At 41.7% G+C, this 24,479-nt stretch overlaps 1 protein-coding gene across 1 annotated transcript; it reads left to right on the top strand.

Moving 5' to 3' along the window:
- Nucleotides 1–297: 297 nt before the first annotated feature.
- On the top strand, nt 298–24,479 carry LOC311129263 (uncharacterized protein; the record flags this gene model as incomplete). Its single annotated transcript, XM_084161555.1, has 25 exons — nt 298–613; nt 2,026–2,145; nt 9,626–9,809; nt 11,001–11,089; nt 11,686–11,753; nt 13,801–13,997; nt 14,095–14,230; nt 14,523–14,592; nt 14,886–14,942; nt 15,056–15,151; nt 16,076–16,209; nt 16,360–16,475; nt 16,919–16,958; nt 18,473–18,581; nt 18,695–18,974; nt 19,111–19,199; nt 19,350–19,417; nt 19,584–19,634; nt 19,781–19,926; nt 20,260–20,395; nt 20,586–20,655; nt 20,778–20,834; nt 21,060–21,155; nt 21,311–21,444; nt 24,320–24,479. Exons 1-25 carry the CDS (start codon nt 554–556, stop codon nt 24,477–24,479), a joined length of 2,763 nt encoding a protein of 920 aa, XP_084017681.1. The 5' UTR covers nt 298–553.

Raw genomic sequence — 24,479 nt, 5'->3', positions numbered from 1 at the left:
ATAACAGGGGCCAAGCAAGCAAAACCGACCCCAAAACATTCATAACACAAAATACCTAAAATACTGCAACGAACTTTTGATCGATACAAGTTGCGTCACCTACTGTCATAACATAGCCTTATATGAGTAGCAGCTATACGACTTTATTGATTTTAGGGCATGCGTCACAGTATAGGCGTGCATTGACCATCCTCTTCATCAATATACCTAAGACATAGTCATCTGTTATATCACAGTGACGGCCTACTGAGTGGGTGGAGGCTTGGCAGGTAGTGATGGTTATGAAACGTTGATTCTGAACATATACCCAGCCACCTCTACCCCAGCACTAGACAATAAGAACCAGATGTGCCAATATAGCAGTTTCATAACAACTTCATAGCTCCATAGGCCTACTCGTCGCGTAACAGTGATACAGACCGTAACGGGGTGTGGTGTCACGTGGGCCAACATGAATGGCTGAAGTTTAACTTGCGTTGCTCAAACAAATTCGACCAAAGCACACACATTCAGCAACAGTAGTTTCATACCTGTGCAACGAGAAGACTGGAGGATGGACGCAGCATACAAAAAAATAAACAGGAACTATCCCACACTGGACAAAGGCAAAGAGGTAAGCCTTTTTAAACATAACATCTATTGTACACAATAATATGAAATGTATAAGGAATAATATACATTTATGAACTTGTTTATCGCTAATAATAATATAATAGTGATGGTAACTGATGTTATCATGTTGAATGTATAAACCTGTTATTGGCTTATAGTACTAGAATGATGATAACTGATGGTTTTCTGATTATATTTATTTAATATAGCCATATCATTATTATTGTGCAGTAAATTCCATGTCAGGAGATAGGGAAGGTAACAGGTATACTTGGCAATGGACAAACCTTTTAGCACCTGTGAAACTTGCTATTGTATAAAGTCACAGTGTCATTTGGAGAAAGGGCTATTAGAATGGCAGCTATGTTGTTCACTGTGGCTGGAATAGTCTAGTCAGCGGAATGGCAACACAGACTAGACTATTGTAAACGTCTCATGGTCATTGTGAATAATGTTAAAGGTTAGTGACTATGAATCCATGCAGGATGCGCATAATAAATACCTGTACTTTAAAAAAAAATCTGATCTAGAAAAGGTGTGCACAGTTTAACATAATCTATTGCTTGAGAAGTAATGATAAAACCTTTACTGTTTGTTAATTCATCACAATAATGGACTGGAGAAATTATAAAGGGATAGTTAGGCATAGAGTTCCAGTCCTATGGGTTTGAATAAACAGCGAAGTACAGTTCAAGGAATTGTGGATGTCGATGTATTTGTGCAGAGTAGAGATAAATGGTAGATTTGGATGGGATGGTGTCAGAGGTCATTACTACAAAAGGTCAGACCGTAAAGGTTAAAGGTGTGAAAGCTTTGCGCTTTGAGAGGTAAGTCCTTTGGAATGCAAAATAACCTGGGTTCTATAACCACAGCCCACACACAAACACATGCACAAAACATTATTTTTTTTATTGTGAGTGATACTTTCATTCATGGAATAAATTAACACAATCCTAATGATATAATGCAGATCTGTTCAACTGTTTGATTTACCTGGGTTCGTATAAGGTTTGTGGGTCAGATTGTGGAGCCTCAGTCATTAGGGAGTGGGCGACATGTGTTTGCAGTTCAGCTAATCAGAGTGAAAGAGTGAGAGGGCATAAAGCGAGAGAAATAGTGGTGTAGTTGAGGTGATGCCAAGGGTCACCACGCTACAGAAGGTTCACTTTAGGAGAGCATTGCCATGTCAATCACTCCACTCAGCTTCATAAACAATCCGTTGCTACAGCATATTAGTTCTTCCCAACACAACCCCCCCCCCCCCCCAGGCCAGTGATATATCCACTGTACATAGCTATCTAGATGAGAATGTAATCCACAGCCCACCAAATTCAATGCCCCCTGGAATGTGTGCAGTGGTAAGGTCTAGCCCTGGGGGTCATAGGTCAAATTGCTGTGAATCTTGTCTTGTAGCAGAGGACAGGCTCCATGTACCTGGAGGAAGAGACCAGCACCAAGGCGGGGGTGCTGTCCTGCTTCTTCTCCCTGAAGGAGGAGGTTGGGGCGCTGGCCAAAGCCCTCAGACTGTTTGAGGTAAACCACTCAACATAACTGTGAATATGAATGTACACAGTACAAACAATCTTACATGTGCAGTAATGTACTGGAGTCACACATGCAAAGTAATGTTCAATCTTTATTCTGAAATGCTCTGATGTGTTTTTCCAATGAGCCATTGGTCAAGGACAAATAAGAAGTCAGCCTGTTAGGAGTGACAAAAACCTGTAAAGCTGAAATAGCTGGAAAGCTGAAAGCAGTAATACCTGAAATAGCTGTAAAATGTGAAATAGCTGTGAAAACTAAGAGGTGTAGTGAAAACTAAGAGGTGTAGTAGCTTTCATAGCTTTAAAAGCTAAAAGCTGAAATAGTTTCTGTAGGTGAGAAAAAGAGAGGGTGGGTATGAGGCTATTCTACAAGCACAATAACAGGCTATAAGCAAACAAAGTAAACAATGTGTTTTTATCCATTTCATACCATGTGTACCAAATATGAATAAAACAGATGGAAAAAGACAAATCCAAATGATGTACAGTATTTTCAGAGCCAACTCCACAGCTGTGTTCTGGACCAGGAAAACTGCTTAGTCACTCCTTCAGGAGGACATTCATTTTTACATTTTAGTAATTCAGCAGACGCTGTTATCCAGAGCAATTTACAGCAGCGAGAGCATACATTTTCATATATTTTTTCATGAACCCACAAGCCTGGCATTGCAAGCACCATGCTCTACCAACTGAGCTAAACAGGACCATTTATCACTAGCAACTTTACGGCGGTAATGATCAGAAGACGCAGAGAGGCACTAGAAGATCAGACAGAAGTTTACTAGCTGCCATTTGTCAGTCCAAGGGACCAATTTTAAAGAGACAGCCAGGGCTTCACACAGAGTTAGCCACACTGAGTTAGCCAGACTGAGTTAGCCAGACTGAGTTAGCCACACTGAGTTAGCCAGACCTTTCCTTTCTTCCCCTCTTTTCCTCCATGGAAGAATTTACATGGTACATAACCAAACACATTTCATAAGACAGCATGTTACCAGTTAGCTCCAGATGTTCGAGGTTACTGACCATCCTCCTGCATCCTGGTACCTGCCTCAGTGAAGGACATGAGCCTGGCTGGCTACAGTCCATAAGTCCCCCCAGTAGGGGTATAACATACCCTAGGGCCTGCTGAATTTGAATGTGTACAGCTCTGTGTCTGATTTGAACAGGCTCTCTCATACATATAGAACAGTTTGTTCAATCTCTAGGCAGGCTCCTGCAACAGAGGACAAGGTAATGGGAAATAATGCTCCACCATTGGATACTACCAGTAAAGGTACTGTAGGGTAACTACTACAACCCCAAGTATGAATTATGGACATTTCCCTGGGGCTCCTAAGATACTTTTTTGAGAATTGACAGAATTGACATTAACATTTAACTAGCCAAATGTTAGTGGAGAGTTTCCAGCAGGGTGTGAAGGTGTTGGAGGCCTACCGCAGGGTTTTACATAATGTATAATTAAAGTCCTAGGCTTGAGGTTGGTACGGTATGTTCCCTCTACCTCTGGGCAAGAATGGCGTTTGTCAATATTGTTTCCATGTTATTTCAGCATCAAAGTAATCACATTGCATCATTGTGGATAGCTGTCATAACACATACATGTTGAACATTTTTGAGTCATTTTAATCCAAGACCTTTCAACCAGGGTTCAAGGTTTGGTTTATTTTAAATATTTTGAGTTTGTTGACAACTCAATCAAATATTAACCAAAATGTGGTTGTTGATCTGACGTCTTTGTCCAATGTGTTGGTTGCCCAATGTATTAGTAGCCAACGTTATTAATATAGGTTACTGAATTTAGAGTTGAGTGGATGTAAGCCCTATTCTTTCAACTGTGTAGATTTATGGCTCTATGGTAACTGTTAGAGTGTGATGACATCTTTATCTTAGATATCTACGGGAGCAGTTGTGTACACAGTCTTTCAAGGCCGCTCTTTGATCCACAATGCAGGCTAAGGTTTCTGCTTTTGAAATAGTCAAACATTGGACTGGAAGACACCCATCAGGCCCCAATATGGTCACCAGTTACGGCTACAGCATTAATTTAACCATGTTGTGTTGTGCCACCAGCAAAAGTTGACCACGTATAAAGGTACATCCTTTTTTAATTTTGTGTTGACTTAAGTGACTATGTACTTCACGGCATGCAGTCAGGGCTGTTTGGCAGCACATTCATTGTTTAACCTTCGACGATGAAGTGCTATCAAAGTTTGATGTCCTAGTAGTCAAAACAGAATTTGATTTTCTTGTGCCTCACTTGTAGGGGAGAGTGGGGTAAGTTGAGTCAAAGGGTTAGTTGAGCCACCCCTTGTTTCTAAGAAACCATACACAAAATTAATCATGTGACCAAATATTTAGGAAGAGGTCATCATTTCATGGAGTCTGTGAAGGAAGAAACCACATGGAAAAAGTGGTAAGCAAGTTAGGTCCAAAAAACAGATTTTCACAAATTAATTTAGTGTGTTATATGTTTCATGATGCTTGTATCTAAACCAAAGTAGATGGTTCTATACATCAGTTGGGGTCTCTATAAGCTTCAATATGAGGTTATAAATCTAGCATGAAAGTTCATCCTTGTAGCTGTGTTGGCTAATATAGTCAAAATGTTTGCCTTGGAGTAAGTTGAGCCAATGGGCACCATACTCCATACACATTATGATTACATTTGGTCCGTTTTATGCATAATATGCATAGTATGTCTGCAATGTGTCATGCATATTAACTCAAGATATTGCATTTTTATTGTTACAGAGCAGACATTATCATGCCCCATGTATACAAATGTAAAACAAGCAGGGGTCTAGCCCCCTTGAGTTTCTTGAGAGAGCAGCCAAGGAAGTGCGAGAGGGGAAGAAGTCCATTTGATCAGCAGCAATGGATGAAAAAATAGACAGAATGACACTGAAGAGATACATTGGCAAAAACTGTGCGAAAGAGAGGCAATGACAGAGTAGCAGAGGCACACAAGGTCTTATCTGATGACATGGAGGCATAGCTTGCTAAACATATCAATAATTTTTCAGACCAGTTTCATGGGCTTAGTAGCCTCAAAATAACTTGCCTACGAATTGGCACATCGAAACAACATCCCTGTCCCAGACAATTGGTCAAGAAATGGAAGGGTTAGTGATATTGAACAGATAGATCTAAAGTGCCTTCTGAATGTATTCGGACCCCTTGACTTTTTCCACATTTTGTTACATTACAGCCTTATTCTAAAATGGATTAAATACATGTCCTCAGCAATCTACACACAATACACTATAATGACAAAGTGAAAACAGGTTTTTAGAAATACAGGTTTAAAAAAAACAGAAATACCTTATTTACATAAGTATTCAGACCCTTTGCTATGAGACTCGATATTGAGCTCAAGTGCATCCTGTTTCCATTGATCATCCTTGAGATGTTTCTACAACTTGATTGGAGACCACCTGTGGTAAATTCAATTGATTGGACATGATTTGGAAAGGCACACACCTGTCTATATAAGGTCCCACAGTTGACAGTGCATGTCAGAGCAAAAACCAAGCCATGAGGTCGAAGAAATTGTCCGTAGCGCTCCGAGACAGGATTGTGTCGAGGCACAGATCTGGGGAAGGGTACCAAAAAATTTCTGCAGTATTGAAGGTCCCCAAGAACACAGTGGACTCAATCATTCTTAAACGGAAGAAGTTTGGAACCACCAAGACTCTTCCTAGAGCAGGCTGCCCGGCAAAACTGAGCAATCGGGGGAGAAGGGCCTTGGTCAGGGAGGTGACCAAGAACCCGATGGACACTCTGACAGAGCTCTAGAGTTCCTCTGTGGAGATGGGAGAACCTTTCAGAAGGACAACCATCTCTGCAGCACTCCACCAATCAGGCCTTTATGTTAAAGTGGCCAGACGGAAGCCACTCCTCAATAAAAGGCACATGAAAGCCCGCTTGGAGTTTGCCAAAAGGCACATAAAGACTGTCAGAATATGAGAAACAAGATTCTCTGGTCTGATGAAACCAAGATTGAACTCTTTGGCCTGAATGCCAAGCGTCACGTCTGGAGGAAACCTTGCACCATCCCTACGGTGAAGCATGGTGGTGGAAGCATCATGCTGTGGGGATGTTTTTCAGCGGCAGGGACTGGGAGACTAGTCAGGATCGAGGCAAAGATGAACGGAGCAAAGTATAGCGAGATCCTTGATGAAAACCTGCTCCAGAGCGTTCAGGACCTCAGACTGGGGTGAAGGTACACCTTCTAACAGCACAACGACCCTAAGCACACAGCCAAGACATCGCAGGAGTGGCTTCGGGACTTTTCTCTGAATGTCCTGAAGTGGCCCAGCAAGAGCCCGGACTTGAACCCGATCTAACATCTCTGGAGAGACCTGAAAATAGCTGTGCAGCGACGCTCCCCATCCAACCTGACAGAGCTTGAGAGGATCTGCAGAGAAGAATGGGAGAAACTCCCCAAATACAGGTGTTCCAAGCTTGTAGCGTCATACCCAAGAAGACTTGAGGCTGTCGCTGCCAAAGGTGCTTCAACAAAGTACTGAGTAAAGGGTCTGAATACTTATGTAAATGTGATATTTCATTATTTATTTTTTATAAATTAGCAAAAATGTAACAACCTGTTTTTGCTTTGTCATTATGGGGTAATGTGTGTAGATTGATGAGGAAAAAATAGAATTTAATCAATTTTAGAATAAGGCTGTAACATAACAAAATGTGGAAAAGGTTAAGGGGTCTGAATACTTTCCGAAGGCACTGTATATCTGAACGTAGGCATGAATTTAAGATATACAATATACCACACCCCCATTCCATTAATTCAGCTTAGACCTACCATCACCATCACCCACTGTTACAGGACACCATCACCCACTTACCCCAAGGTGGCTCAACATACCCTGTCCCTATACTCAACTTACCCGGGGTAAGATGTGCCAAGAGACAACTTGTTTGGGGCAAGCTATGTTTTCAAAACTGTTATGAATTCTGATTATTTCCAGGGATACACACCATCCTGAAACATATGAAGATATCTTTGTAAGAAATAATACTATATTTCCCTTAACGTAGTGATGCTAAATGTTAAAAATGGCTAAACTTACCCCACTCTCCCCTAATTGTAAAAGCCAGATTCAAAATGGAGTAAAACACAAAGTAAAAAAAATAATCTTAATGTGTTTGTTTTTGTATTTGTGTGTTTGTGGAGATGTGTGGGTGCGTGTCACAGATCAATAAGTATCTTCCACGTACTGTGCTCCAAATGCAGTTGTAAACATGAGAAGCTCCTCTGGACCTATGAGCTCCCATTCCCCAGATCCACCCCCTACTCCACCCCCATCTCTCTGTAAAACCTCAAACCTCACCACCATCAGACCCAGTTTTAGTCTGAACACTTCCCATCTTTTCTATAAAAACAGGCCACGTCAACCTGAAAACCATCAACACAGCCCTCCCTCTCCCCAGGACTGACCAGACTCCACTGTACTCAGCAACATCAGTTGGCACCCCCCTCTAGTGTACCTCTCATAGTCATCAGTGAGAGGATAGGATCATATGGATGGTTTAGGAATACAATGTTTCCATATGGGTTTATTAATGTATGTGGAGTGAAACATCGAAAGGCATCAAAGTAGAAACCATCATAATTTGAATGAGAAATTGAAAATGACAGCTCTGTAGGAAGAACCGAATACAAAGGAAACGTTTACATTGACTCCATATATCCATATCATCAGCTGCATAATCAACATAATGTATACCCATGTACATTTACAGTATTAATTTGGAGTCAAGAAGTCCTCCTATGCAGTTCCAATCCCCAGCTACTAACTCACTGTTTATTCCTCTGAAACTCCAGCCCATGTGATGTGGGTTGGATGTCATGTGAGGAGTCAATTCCTAGCATCAGTAAGCTTGTCATGACCGGACCAAGGACTTACCCCAGCCAGGGCACGGGTAGGGTTAATGTCACTCACGCGAGGCCTTGTGGTAGACATTCATTCCACTTCAAAAGTCACCAGGAGCATAGCGACATCTCTGGGAAGTACACAAATCTACCCAAACAGGCCCTGGGTCCATATTAACTTGGGGGGGGGGGGGCATATTTGGCCCAAGATAAGCCTGGCCAGGCTCCCTGTAAGATTAATATTAGAATAACAATGCAGTACCGATCTCCTGTCAACAACAAAGTATACACTAAACTATCTGTCTAAACTAAACAGACAGAGACCTAACAAACAGGGCAAACAAACTCTCTGACACCACAAGGAGTCAATAATGGCACATCATTAGATGGAAAGTATGCAGAGCCATGGGGGGAGAGGGGTGTGGAGCGTTGTTTTGTAACTAAGTGCTGTTGGATGTTAAAACAACAGCAGATCCATGTGGTCTCCATAGAGCCCCAGTCTGGAGAATGGGATCCAGATGGAGATGGAGAGAGAGAGGGGGGACGAGTGAGGAGAGCGAGGGGGGAAGAGAGAGGAGCGTGAGGGGGAATGGGACTGTGTGCCGCCCGGCCCCACCTCTCTACTGGGCCTATGGCAGTAAGAGATTGTTCTACTCCCTCTCCGCTCCCCACAGTTACAAAACAAAACCACATTTAAAATAATTGAACAATATAGATTTGCAAGTTTCCCAGGATGGGCCAAAATGTACAATTGATATTGAGATGTACATTTGATATTGAAAGGCATAGATATGTATATGCACACATCAAATCCCATCCAAAATTAACAAAATCTGGAAAGTATTCTCTGGTGTTAAGTGGCTATTTTAGAAAATGCAAAAAGTTGACAGAATGATTTATTTCAAAGATGTGATAGCATTGAAAAAAATGCATCATGTTGTTGTTGCTGGGGCGGCAGGTAGCTTAGTGGTTAAGAGCGTTGTGCCAGTAACCGAAAGGTCGCTGGTTCTAATCCCCGAGCCGACTAGGTGAAAAATCTGTCGATGTGCCCTTGAGCAAGGCACTTAACCCTAATTGCTCCTGTAAGTCGCTCTGGATAAGAGCATCTGCTAAATGACAAAAATATAATGTAAATGTTGTGCAAGCCCTTTCAATGCTACCACAGCCCACGTCCTGGCTCTAGTCGGTTCTATAACATCCAGCCCACAGTTAATTAGCTGGGTGATTGTTTAGTGCTGTACTGTTCTGTCCTAAGGGCATGGTTGACTCCACAAAGTCTGTCAAATGACCACTGTTTGGACGTGCAGTTGGCGCCCTCTAGCGGTATGCTAAGTCCACATACAGTATTTCCAGAGCTGGATTATCATGAGTTGAATCACAGGTTTTTAAAGTAGTTAAAAAAAAAATGTAACCTAACTTTCATTGTCAATTATAATAAAATAATACTTTTACAGTAAAGAAGATACAAAAACACACAAAACTGAAGTACAAGATCTAATAGCAGGATTGAACCACTCAGGTGTCACACACACAGGATTTACAGAGCTACATGGCCTCTCCTCTGTCTCTGACTCAACAGGAGAAGGGCATCAACCTGATGCACATAGAGTCTCGCCCGTCGCGACTGAACAACCAGGAGTTTGAGTTCTTCATCAGCGTGGACACCAGCTTCTCCAAGGCCTTGGACGAGGTCATCGACGGCCTGCGCACCGAGATCAGTGGCCACGTGCACGAGCTCTCACGCAACAAACAGAAGGACACAGGTGTGTGGGTTGGGGTTAATTCCAATTCCAATTCTCGTCAACACTTTTTAATTAGGAAAATGTGGAATTGGAATTCAGAATTACTTTCTGAATTGACTAGAGTTTAAATGGAATTCACCCTAATCCTGGTGTGTATGAGTGTGTGTATATAGAAAAATATGATCAATGAATAATCAATCTAGATATGCATATAAGAACATATTACAAACCATGACTGATTAATATTTTAAGTATACTTAACAATAATTATATGATGATATATTTGTGTCTAGGAGGGAGAAGGAGGAAGTAGAAAAACAGTGTGTGTGTCACATGATCTGAGCTCTGGGTGGCGCTTTAGGAGGCCACCAGCCAGACTGTCTAATGAGGCGATGAGCGTCGCCACGGAGACGGGTGGCCTGTCCCTCACATCCAGCCTCCTTTATTAGTTGTTTCCACAATGACATTAGTTTAGTTACTGGGCACCAACTGGCCTGGCTGCAAACAGAGGAGCCCACTGTCACAGAACAGACTGTCTCTATCACAGACCCAAAGGAGGGAAACCCTAACAGGGTCATCGCTCATCCCGGACAGACAGACAGGCAGAGATAGACAGGGCCATCACCAAGCCAGCCGCCCTTGTCCTCAGCCCCCTCTGCCTAGCTACTGGACAGGGCGACAGGTTAATGTGTCATTGGAGGATATTAGAGATATTTATGGTCTGAGATGGAGACAGGCTGTTTTGAGAGGAGCCTGGTGGGGTCCCATTGTTCCCCTAGCCTCAGGCTGGACCACACAGCATCGATTTAGATTAATGGTCGACGTCCAGTACTTCTAACTGTCATCAATGAGCCAATGGGTGACCTCCTCTGGTGCTCTGTTCACTGTCAACATAGTTACTGAGTAGTGTTCTAGCCCAAAAGCACCCTGCAGGCAAAACCCCGACAAAACCATCCCCATCAATACTCATTTGGGCTACACTTGTTTCAATCAATTTACATTTTGGAATTGGACACTGAACACAAGGCAGATGTACAGACAATTGTAAATATTACTAAATTGTAGTTTTCTACATCTCAAGACGTTATGCACCACTGTTTCGACTGGTTTTACTCTGCCCTCTACTGGTCTGTTTTGGCCATGTATATACTGTATATCTACAGTATTTGTCACATTCATCTGAACTGGGTAATGAGATCCCCCCCCCTACAGTTCCATGGTTCCCCAATGACATCCAGGACTTGGACCGCTTTGCCAACCAGATTCTGAGCTACGGATCTGAGCTGGATTCTGATCACCCTGTAAGGATCAACCATTCATTACTGTCTGTTTACAACCTACACACTTTGTGGGGGTGTCACCCTGTGTACTAAGGTGTCTGCTTTGTGTTGTATGTGTGTCTGCATTGTTGGGAAGGGCCCGTAAGTAAACATTTCACTGTTAGTCCACAGCTGTTGTTATACGAAGCATGTGACGAATACAATTTGATTTATGTGTGTGCATACGTATGTACCTGTGTGTATGCATGTGCACCCACACATGTGTTTTATTAAAGACTCAAATCGTGATGACAGTCCCCACTCTGCTATCTATTCTAATGGAAACTCTCTAGGGCCCCAAATTAATGTCATTGCTTTAATTGAGCCCCTATAATTATAGATAATTGCTCCCTTTTGCCACCACCTTTAAAGTGAAATGTATTCCTCATGAGCAGCATACATTCTACAAAGGCCTCATTTGAATATGTGTGTCCAGCCAGGGCTCTCAGGAGAGTGGGAGAGTATAATGCTGTCAAAGGGTCCAAGTAGTCCTAGCTGAGGATTTCCCCACTATATACAGGGCCAGGCAGTGATCATAAATAAGATCTAACATTGATTACTTTGGTCATTCACTCCAGGGCTTCACAGACCCAGTGTACAGAACCAGGAGGAAGGAGTTTGCCGACATCGCCTACAACTACAGACAGTAACTATCCATCTGGACTAGAACACTTGTTTCTCTTGGGTCCCTCTCTTTTACACAACAGCAGAGGTGAAGAAAGCTTCTAGAACCTACTAGAAGTGATCTATGGCTCTCTCCTCCAGCCTAATTTCAGTCCCCGCTTTGCCTTTTATTGAAAATACCACAAACAAAAGGGGACAAATTACAGAGGGGGCAGTGGTGGATTTGAAGCCTCTGGCTTTGTTCGCATAATTGAGACTTCATTATTCCCAGGAACTACAAAGAGCGCCAGCCCCAATGAAAACACCCTCACAGGAAGCTCACATTTACATAGCAGTGGGACCTTGGTAGAATAATGAAGTGAATCCACTCACTGATCTCCCCCACCCATCCATCCTCCTAGTCCTCCCTCACCAAATAGGGACTGTGTGTGTCTGTGTATATACAGGACCAGTCAAATGTTTGGACACACCTACTAATTCAAGGGTTTTTCTTAATTTTTACTATTTTCTACACTGTAGAATAATAGTTAAGACATCAAAACTATGAAATAACACATATGGAATCATGTAGTAACCAAAAAAGTGTTAAACCAATCTAAATATATTTTAGATTTTAGATTCTTCAAAGTAGCCACCCTTTGCCTTGATGACAGCTTTGCACACTCTTGGCATTCTCTCAACCAGCTTCATGAGGAATGCTTTTCCAACAGTATTGAAGGAGTTCCCATATATGCTGAGCATATGCTGAGCACTTGTTGGCTGCTTTTCCTTCACTCTGCGGTCCAACTCATCCCAAACCATCTCAATTGGGTTGAGGTCGGATGATTGTGGAGCCCAGGTCATCTGATGCAGCACTCCATCACTCTCCTTGGTCAAATAGCTCTTACACAGCCTGGAGGTGTGTTTTGGGTCATTGTCCTGTTGAAAAACTAATGATAGTCTCACTAAGCGCAAACCAGATGGTATGGTGTATTGCTGCAGAATGCTGTGGTATCCATGCTGGTTAAGTATTCTTTGAATTCTAAATAAATCACAGACAGTGTCACCAGCGAAGCACACCCACACCATCACACCTCCTCCTCCTCCATGCTTCACGGTGGGAACCACACATGCAGAGATCATCCGTTCACCTACTCAGCTCTCACAAAGACACGGCGGTTGGAACCAAAAGACTGAAATGTAGTCTCATCAGACCAAAGGACAGATTGCCACCGGTCTAATGTCCATTGCTCTTGTTTCTTGGCCCAAGCAAGTCTCTTCTTCTTATTGGTGTCCTTTAGTAGTAGTTTCTTTGCAGCAATTCGACCATGAAGGCCTGATTCATGCAGTCTCCTCTGAACAGTTGATGTTGAGATGTGTCTGTTACTTGAACTCTGTGAAGCATTTATTTGGGCTGCAATTTCTGAGGCTGGTAACTCTAATGAACTTATCCTCTGCAGCAGAGGTAACTCTGGGTCTTCCTTTCCTGTGGCGGTCCTCATGAGAGCCAGTTTCATCATAGCGCTTGATGGTGTTTGCGACTGTACTTGACAAAACTTTCAAAGTTCTTGAAATGTTCTGGATTGACTGACCTTCATGTCTTAAAGTAATGATGGACTGTCATTTCTATTTGCTTATTTGAGCTGTTCTTGCCATAATATGGACTTGGTCTTTTACCAAATAGGGCTATCTTCTGTATACCACCCCTACCTTGTCACAACACAACCGATTGGCTCAAACGCATTAAGAAGGAAAGAAATTCCACAACTTAACAAGGCACACCTGTTAATTGAAATGCATTCCAGGTGACTACCTCATGAAGCTGGTTGAGAGAATGCTAAGTGTGGGCAAAGCTGTCATCAAGGCAAATGGTATATTTGAAGAATCTCAAATATATTTTGATTTGTTTAACACTTTTTTGGTTACTACATATTTCCATATGTGTTATACCATGTGTTATGTCATTGTAGAAAATATTAAAAATAAAGAAAAACACTGGAATGAGTAGGTGTGTCCAAACTTTTGACTGGTACTGTATATAAGAACATATTATACACAAGTGTGTGTTAACAACAGTGTCTCTGTCTCAGTGGCCAGGTCATTCCCAAGGTGGAGTACACAGCGGAGGAGAAGGCCACATGGAACACAGTGTTCAATGAGCTGAAGACTCTATACCCCACGCACGCCTGCCGTGAGCACAACCGTGTGTTCCCCCTGCTGGAGCAGTACTGCGGCTACAGGCAGGACAACATCCCCCAGCTGGAGGACATCTCACGCTACCTGCAGTGTACGACAACAGATCGTGCCTAAGTGCCCCATTTCCTATGCTTCTTTAAGCGTCCCACACACACTGACATGATACCCTCCCCTCCTCTCTGTTTTAGCATGCACAGGTTTCCGGTTGCGCCCAGTGGCTGGCCTGCTCTCCTCTCGGGATTTCCTGGCTGGTCTGGCCTTCCGAGTCTTCCACTCTACACAGTACATCCGTCACCAATCCAAGCCCATGTACACACCTGAGCCGTGAGTGTCACCCTCATATAATTTTAAGGAGAAAACACACCGCGCTGAATGACAGTCTGAAATTCGTCTGACGTTTGTTCAACATTCGTTTGGCAAGGTGTGTTTTAGGGACCATCTGATTTCCGTCATTTTCGCCCGTTTCCACATGTAGAATCGGCACCCTGTTAAGTACTCTCGGCCGGCAAATGCTGCCGGTGTATCCGTGCCTTTATACAGGTGTCACATCCTACCTTGGGACCAGTTGTACATAGTTGATTATGTTCTATAGTCATTGACTTAAATCTCTCCACAGGGATATCTGCCATGAACTCCTGGGGCATGTTCCTCTGTTTGCTGACCCCACCTTTGCCCAATTCTCACAGGTAAAGAACACAAGAGGACATGAACGTTCTTTAACCACTGCTGGTATCATAACTTAAGAGAACTATCCATTGTTGGCGTGAAAAAAGGCACCATTGTAAAGATCAGCTTCAAACACAGTCATGCTAGTCATAATGTTCTTGATTGAGGAGAATGCCATGCAACTGTACCGCATGTGCCAGTCTTTCTCTAATATTGGTTTTGCTCCTGTAGAAGGATTTCAACTGTGTTACATCACAATATCCTGAAGCAGATATAGTCAATAACATGATTTATTTGACACTCTTTTGAACAGGAAATCGGTCTGGCTTCTCTGGGTGCCCCCGACGAGTACATTGAGAGGCTTGCTACTGTAAGTATCTCAGACGTCTCACAACATCAACTTCAGCCGACTCCTGATACCAGAAGAAGACAAAACAATATTGAATATGTGATGAGCCCTTGTGTCTGTCTGTCTGTCCACAGGTCTATTGGTTCACAGTGGAGTTTGGCCTCTGCAAGCAGGGCTCTGAGATCAAGGCCTATGGAGCTGGCCTTCTCTCATCATTTGGAGAGCTGCAGGTATTTACCTTACATGTACACTTTCCAGAGTGACTTACAATGAGAAATACATGCTAGAAGCAGCCACAGTGGTCACATGTTGGGCATTCTTCACAACAGAACAATTCATTTAGCCATGTGGCTATTTTTGCAAGGGTGTCTTTCATTACCTGTTTTTATGCCCACGTGTCAGGCCTCCTTCCTGCAGTTCTAGTAGACCCAAAGCCCTATGAGGTAGCCCAGTGGGCTGTCAGTCAGCAGCATCGCATTAGTGGAAACCAAGACTGTTCTCAGGGCAGACATGGTTGTAGCTAGATGTGTTCAAGTCGCATCTGGGACAATTTTAGCATTTTAGCTAACCCTTTTTCTAACCTTAACCTAACTCTCCTAACCTGCCACGTTAATTCTCCTAACTGCTGTGTAAGTTCTCCTAACCTGCTATGAAAAGTAACTTCTGCTATAGTCAAAACCGGCAGACCTGCCCTGATACCACTAATGCAATACAGCTGTCAATCAGTTTGTTAGTGGTCCACCCAGGGCTCAGGCTAAATGTATCACTAGGGGAAACTAGTGAGGAGTGGGTTAGTGGTTCACTGGAGAAGTAGGAGGCAGAGACAGAATTCATATCTTAAGTCACCAGTTACATCACAGTGTCAGCAGAGGATGTGCAGTTAACTGAGTCATATCACAGCAGGACCAACTCACGCTGAGACGCGATTCACACTGCACTTCCTGTTTACTGCTGCCGAGGCTCATGGGGCACAGAATTTCATTGAGGAATTGGACACTGCTTGTGATCTGTGACCTCAAAACACCAAATGAGGGCTTGTAACCTGGATTCTGCTCATTGTACATTGATTCACGACAGTGTTACATCTCCCATAAATGGGATTAGTTGGAGTCAAACTCTGGACTAACATTTTACTGTTTTGAATTGTTTTACAGTACTGTTTGACAGACAAGCCCAAGACTCAACCATTTGACCCTGCGAAGACCAGCCTCCAGAAGTACCCAATCACTGAGTACCAGCCCATTTACTTTGTCGCCGAGAGCTTTGATGACGCCAAAGAGAGAGTCAGGTAGAATTTAACATCTGTACAATATTAACCATTTAGGATTTCACATATTCATTCACTGTATTCGCTTCGGAACTCTCTGGATCTTTATATCATAGAATATATATATTCACATTTCCAATGGAATGTCCTGTGTTATGACTCTCTATACAGGAAATTTGCCGACACCATCCCCAGGCCTTTCTCAGTGCGCTACAATGCATACACCCAGAGTATTGAAGTCTTGGATAACACCCAGCAGCTGAGAAACCTGGCTGACAACATCAGTGGTGTGTGACACATTTCTATAGTGTCCTCATAAAACAAACTCCTCAATAGCCCCTTATGCAAATACCAACATCAAGTACTATTAGAAATGGATTCAAACAAGATTTTCTACCAATTGTAATTGATATACACTGTATGTAATAAATGCCATTTAGCATACACTTTTATCCAAAGCGGCTTACAGTCACGCATGAATACATTTTACATAAGACTGGTCCAGGGAATCGAACCCACAACCTTGGCATTGCAAGCACCATGCTCTACCAACTGAGCTACAGAAGACCACACTAGGATTTATTTTTGTCTTGCCTTTTAGAAATCTAAAACATAGTTTAATTGAATTAAAGACAATATCTGTATAAATTCCCAACTCTTACTGGTATTTAATGTTTATTCATCTTCTACAGATGAACTACCTAATTTAATTGTATTGCTTTTATTTTAGGGGAAATTGGGATCTTGTGCAATGCCCTGCGGAAGATGGAGTAAGGAGAACACTTTGGAGACATCCTTCAAAACTGATGTGCACAATGATAGAATCTCAATGTATCTCATCAATCTTGTAGATTTCCATTATACTCTTTGTACTTATAATCTGTGTGCTTGTTCATTATAACATTTACTGCATTCTGCTTCATCTTTAAATAAATTATTCATAAATACCTACTGCAACCCATGCACTAGTCATTTTAAGTAGAACATTTTAATATTAGTAGTCATATTATTAGAGTAGCACTCTCTCAATGAATCACATAGACAGGCATACTACTAGCCAATGAAAATGGCACATCGGGAAAATTAGTCTTTCATTGTAAATATTAAGCGACATAAAACAAGTATTAACTTTCTCTAAATGAATTATTCGATAAGTGAGTGAGGTTTTCGTTAGATTTTTGTTAACTCCAACAAGGAGAAGTATTATTTTATCATACCTTTGTCAGCATGTTCTAGAAATCCAACACCCGCCATTACAGTATTGATAGGTTAACCGACGTAATTTTCCGTAACCAGCTGTGACAGATTAAATTAGAAGAGTGCTATTCCAAAACTATTAGCTCAGGCTTTGAAGATGATCTAATTCGCACTTGAGTATTCTATCTACAGTGGTTAAATCGCAAATAACAAAAATGTATCCTTGCATTATGCTATAAAAAGCTACGCCTATATAACAATAACGAAATACAATGTGTATGTCCAGAATGTTATTAGAGAATGTGTTTGATTATATCCTGAATTCTGATTAATCCAAATGATTGACTGTTTTTCCATTCTTTACTATCACCATCATATTTGTTTGTATAATATGCATGAAAATGTGTTATTATTAACTGGCCAAATAAATGTCTTTATATCCTGAAAAGGTTATCTTTCAAATAAATTATCTCAAAATAATTGTTATGTTTTATTATTTTTTATTATTAGGCTATAATTGGTTGTGAGAACACATGTTGTATTAGAGTCTGTCAAAGTGCGTTTCAGCACCTTGGAGAGCATCTCAAGTCAGGGGAAAATAAATGTTTTGCACAATGACCTGTTGCACCTGCTACAAAGCAATGGAAAGAAACATATATAGCCTAGAATAAACGTAAGTAAGTAAGTAAAACTATCAATATTCGTAATCTTGTTTTGTAGGCTACAAAACGCAGTTTTTTTCAATATATTAGGCCTATAAGTGCTTTCATAAACTATTTTTATTCCATTAAAAGGAGATTGGATGTTATGACGCATAACACCTACAAATCAGACGTGTGCATTTGCGTAACTCATTTCCATAAAGAATTATGTGAGCATTGGTATATAAACCTGTCTCCCTGCTGATGGCAAAGATTTAGACACCGCTGTGCCTCAGTCTCAGTATCCGAGAATAGGCCTATATAGACCATACGATCAAACAAATCATAGCGACTCTGCAATATTCTTTTTAAGACAGTCTACGACAAATCGCCATAAGTTCAATGAAGACGGAGAGTATGGTGCAAAACATTCCGTTCGTCGGCAGAAAGCGAAGTCTGATCGAAGATGCCCGGAAAGAGCGCGCCAGCGGTTCATCGTCCCCTGGCCCATCGCGGTGCGGTGAAAACTTTGTGTTTGAGGAAAAGGAAGGAACCGTGACACTGAACATTCTTTTCGCACTCAGCCATGAGAAGAATGCAGGGTTCTTTAAAACTGGCAAAGTCTTTGAGGTAAGGAAAGCATGTTCATCATTATATATGAGTTGCAGATGGAGAGCTTCAATAAATCAGGTCTACGGCATCGAATCAATGTGATAAAATATAAATGTGTTTGCTTAAATATGATATTTATGTCTTTACCATGCATTCAGACGTTTGAAGCAAAGCTTCTGCATATTGAGAGCCGACCAGGGAGGAAGTCTAAGAACAGTGGCTGTGATGATCTGGAGTTCTTTATGAGGTGTGAAGTGCACAGCTCCGACACAAACATCTTCATCAACTCACTCAAGAGAGTCGCCGACGATGTACGCACCATCCCAGAGGAAAAAGGTTATTAATCATAAGTGTCTAATAATAGTAATGTTTTTATTGGTTTTGTTATCGTTTAGAATACAATAACACCTAATCATTTAAAATTGTGTGAAATAATTATGCTCTGCATATTTTTCCTGTTTCCTTGTTTTAGTTCCCTGGTTCCCCAGAAAGATCAGAGATCTGGATAAATGCAACCTGTTGATAACGAAATATGATCCAGATATGGACCAAGATCATCCAGTAATTGTTTATTTTTACCTTAGGCTACCATTTATATGACATTGATACAATATTTGTAAAATTCACTTGATTGTTAGAAATAATACTCAACTATCAAAAATGATAAAAAACAAAAAAATTTTATGGCTAACTAAATTACTCATTTTTCAGGGATTCAGTGATCCAGAATACAGAAAAAGAAGGTGCTTCATCGCTGAACTTGCAGCGAATTACAAACAGTAAGTAAATTGATCCCATAATTTTCCCCTTTCAAAAAAGTGATTCCCATGTTGTCAGTCGCTCTTGGATGCCAGCACTGCATCATTGGACCAAAGGCATTACATTGTAGTAATGCATTAGTAAAGGAATGATTGATGCATTGATGTATTGATCTCTGTTCCACAGGGGGGAACCATTACCCAGAGTGGAGTACACACCAGAGGAGGTGGCCACATGGTGAGAATAACAGCTCATGTATAGTATACTGGAGATGGACATCGACCACTAGTCTTCTTTCATAATGATAATAGTCTACAGTCAATATACCTGTGGAGTTCGAATGACAGTGTTCTAATGACTCTGCTGCTGCTGTCATTTAACAGGAGAGAGGTATACCGGACCCTGAGGACCATCTACCCTGACCTGGCGTGCAGACAGTTCATGGATGGGCTGCAGCAGCTGGAGAGGGAGTGTGGCTACGGAGAGGACAGTATCCCCCAGCTCCGGGAGGTCTCTGCCTTCCTCAAAGGTGAGGCGCAGCAGTCTATCTCTGCCTGAAGGACAGAGCAATGGCAGCACTATGACCAGCTTCAAGGAATAAAACAGACACCGACAGAGGCAAATCCGGCATGCCCATGACTTTCCATTGACTGAGTAATTCTGGTCAATGACTGTGCGCACCTTATAGATTGATTGTGTCTCGGTTACTTTCATGTAGATTGGTTACAACAGTAACAATAACATTAGGGGTTGTTCTCGTATTGCAGAAACAGTCACCGTGTATGAACATCAGCATGTATGCCACTGGTGAATATGTGTATGTCTGACAGTTGCACCTTGCTATGTGTTCTTGTTTGTCCAGAGAAGTCAGGCTTCCAGCTGCGTCCGGTGGCAGGGCTACTCTCCGCCAGAGACTTCCTAGCTAGCCTGGCCTTCAGACTGTTCCAGTGTACCCAGTACATCCGCCACGCCTCCGCACCCATGCACTCCCCCGAGCCGTAAGTCAATTGGTGTTATTGTCATAGTAGGATCACTTGAAATAATAAATGTGCGTCATGATAATCAGTTTACTAACTGATCATAAATAATAACATCTGTATGATTCATGTGTATCATGATAATGAGTCTAATCAATGGACATATTCACGTGCATCATGTATTCACTGCTTTTGCGCTTCCTTCCCTCAGAGATTGTTGTCACGAGTTACTTGGCCATATTCCTATGCTTGCAGACAAAGAATTTGCCCAGTTTTCCCAGGTAAAAACATTTAGACTTATAATATGGTTCATATAATGTTTGGGAGTAATAATACATCAATTATAATAATACATTAAATGTCATATCATGGCGCAACACTCACAATTGTTTGTCATTTGCAGGAAATCGGCCTAGCCTCACTGGGCGCATCAGACGAGGATATTGAGAGACTCTCAACCGTAAGAGCTGACCTTTGAGCTTTCATTTCAAAATAAGCACTTACCAATCAAATTTAAAACATTAGATACTGCACTGTTGGGTGTTGGACTGCAAATAATGGCCCTTTGCTGCCATCTAGTGGAAAATATAAAATACTGACCAATCTGATAATTTGACTGATGTGTTGTCAGGCGTGAAATGAAGCCTTATAATTTCCTCATCACTTGTTGTCATTCCTCCGACAGCTGTACTGGTTCACGGTGGAGTTTGGACTTTGTAAGCAGAATGGAACTGTAAAGGCATACGGTGCCGGCCTCCTGTCCTCCTATGGAGAACTCATTGTGAGTAGGATTTTACATTGGTACTCTGTAGCTTTGTACTGATAGAGGGGACTAATTCCTAATTTCTTATCTCTGTTTTCATATAACATGCCGCTAAACATTTCTGAAGGAGTCTAAAATGATAACTAATCACTTTTCTTATTTCCATCTTTCAGTATGCTCTCTCTAACGAACCTGAGTACAAGCCATTCAACCCTGAGGAGACTGCAATCCAGCCTTACCAGGACCAGACTTTCCAACCTGTCTACTTTGTCTCAGAAAGCTTTGAGGATGCCAAGATTAAGATGAGGTACATCAATGCCTACAAGTGGTGTATGTCTATATGTGAGCACTTCAGTAAATGTGTAAGATGTGGTGTATACCGTTTGAGTTGATCTTGTCGCTCCTGGATGCAGTGCAGCACTGGTTTTGGAGAGGAGACAGTGGGAACCTCAGGGGATCTGAGTGAGGACACAGAAGTAAATCAGACTGAAGGCAGCTGTTTAGGAGTTAGGGGTTAGAGGTTGCAAACCTGTACTCATAATTAGCATAATATGTTTTGTAATATATTAATGTCATCTGAATGAGCTGAGTATGGATGGACATAGAGAAGGGATGGGCAACTCCAGTCCTCTGGGGCCGGATTGGTGTCACACTTTTACCCCGTCCCTAGCACAAACAGCTGAATAAACTAATTGCATTATAAACTGAAGATCATGGTTAGTTGATTATTGGAGTCAGGTATGTTAGCTGGGGCTGGGGCAAAAGTGTGACACCAATCAGGCCCCTGAGGACTGGAGTTGCCCATCCCTGACAGAGTAAAACACATACAATTCAAAAGGCACTATGTGTGTGTAAGTGTGTGTAACCCATCATTATGAGAGAGATGAGATGACTTGAGGAGACAGTCGGGGTCATACTTAAATTTAACCCATAAGAGTCTAAGCCCTGTCTAAGCCGATTTTTGGGATGTCTCATGGTCTGACAAACACCACTCTAGCTCTGTCACCTTTTACCGCAAATGCGGAAGTGTTACATAGGCGGATGCAGTGCATTGAGACACATCTAATGCAAAAACAGATATCTCTAGCTTAAACTGACAGATTTTTTTATTATGCTAATTAGGGAGTTTTAAACAGGTTCTCCGGCACAAAATGCATATTTCAGCCAATTAAAATCGTCTATTTACTTGTACTTGACAGAACACTAAATTGTAGCTGGTCCCATCCGATAACATGGCACACGTTAGCCCTATGCTAACCTCACCAGGTGGCACTGATTATATCCTGGCACAAGTTCTGCATCAGCCAATTAAAATTGTCAACGTGGTTGGACGTGTTCCAACACTTGTTCATGGAAGCTTCCTTACCATACCTCAGTCTAACAGCACGTTCTGATCATCAAAGCAACTATCATGTGTATTTGACTGACTGGTCAAATTGCTCTCTGTGTGCAGAGTCCACGTAATTGTCGCAGATTGTGGCAAGGGTTCGAATTTCACATGAGTTTCCCTCCCCCTTTGAAATGTAGATATACATGTACTGTATTAGTGTGTTGAAAAGGGACACCTACAGCCAACAGCCTAGCAGACAAACATACTGCTATGGCCTAGTAATCATATTGCATAGGCTATTTACATGGACGTGTACACTTACATTTAGGCCTACAATGTTTTATATGCATTTTTATAATCATCAACTTTGTCACATATAAGTTATTTGAGCATTACAAAGTGTACAGTAGGATTGCAGTTTGCAATCTCGTTATCATCCTAAAGATGGCAGTATTACAGTTATTTTAAAGAAGTTTATCACACTTGGCTATCATTAGGATTCTAATGTAGCTACACATACATGCAGGCCTACAACATTTTGTAGGCTATGCATTATTATGCATTATTATAATCATCCACTTGGTTAAATGCGTTTTGAATTGAGCATCAAGGACCGGCCGTGAATAGTTTTTCCTCAACAAAAAAGCTTGATAGGAGGGGGACTCAAACCCATGGTGAACTATCGATTTCAAGTCAACCGCTTTGGCAGTGTATGCCACCTAGAGGCTATGATGACAATGATAGTCTACATGCTATTTGACAAATCCATAAGGCTCTTCATTATTTTATACGATGTACGATAAACTTAAATGTTGTAAGGATCTCATATAATTTTTCCATAAAGGCACATGGATGTGTGTGAAACAGATAAACAAAAATGTGGGATTTTGTTATAAATGCGAAAACGTGAAAATGTTGTCTAACATTAGGAGTAGCTAGTAGTGTAGTCAAGGATGCATCAATGCAATATTGGCACACAACATTTTGTTACAGACCAACAGAACAGCAAAGATTATGGATATACTGACAAGATACATGTCTCTCCGCCCTAAAAACGGGAGTCGTTGTCTACAAAGAGGCACGGCGGGCTGTCTAGCTCCCGCCTATCCTTTCTTTGGATTGGTGGATACATCTCATTATTGTAATCCTTATCTGAATATTCGATGAGGGTTATTGACATCAACCGCCTGTATTCAATTGAGAGAAATACTATGCTACAAGTCTCATGTCATGAATATCCATAGCCATTTTCGAGACAACTCCAATATAAAGTGTTTTTTTCTCAAAGTTGCCAGGATGTCACGTGTCCTACTTATATTAGTACACTCATAACAACTTAAACATTACATAATTTTATTCGATCAAATAAACCTCACGTAGCAAGTAAGCCATTCATTTCTTTGTTGACCAAATTCGACACTCATTGACCTCCAAACCAAAAAAAACGCACCTGCTGGAGGGAGACAGATTTTCCACAGAGTTGGGTCTCTTGCTTACTCTCTGACAAAAGTAAACCTTGAATTTGTAGGTTTAAAATATCCCTCTAGTGGCCAGGGTTGACCTATTTTAAGAAATGCCATTGGTTGGTGGATATAAAGTCTCATATCTTTGATAGGCTGATGAAGAATTTGTGGCAGGATATAATCAGTGCCACCTGTTGAGGTTAGCATAGGGCTAATGTGTTCCATGTTATCTGATGGCACCAGCAACAATTTAGCTGTCGTGTGCAAGTAAATCAACGATTTTAATTGACCGATACGCATTTTGTGCCAGAGAACATGTTTAAAATTAAATGGTTGCTTATTCGCAAGTATGGACGCAATGTATTAAAACCTTATTGTTCTACCTGCAGGCGGTACTCGTCGTCCATCCAACGGCCCTTCTCTGTCCGGTACGACCCATTCACCTGCAGCCTGGAGGTTCTGGACCAGCCCAGTAAGATCCAGCATGCCCTGGGCCAGATGAGAGACGACCTGAAGATACTACACAGTGCCCTGGAGAAACTGGGCTGA

Source organism: Coregonus lavaretus (assembly GCF_964263955.1).
Source record: "Coregonus lavaretus genome assembly, chromosome: 5".
Taxonomy (NCBI): Eukaryota; Metazoa; Chordata; class Actinopteri; order Salmoniformes; family Salmonidae; genus Coregonus; species Coregonus lavaretus.
The sequence above is the reverse complement of the archived record's forward strand: the minus strand, read 5'-3'. Positions and strand labels throughout refer to the sequence as shown.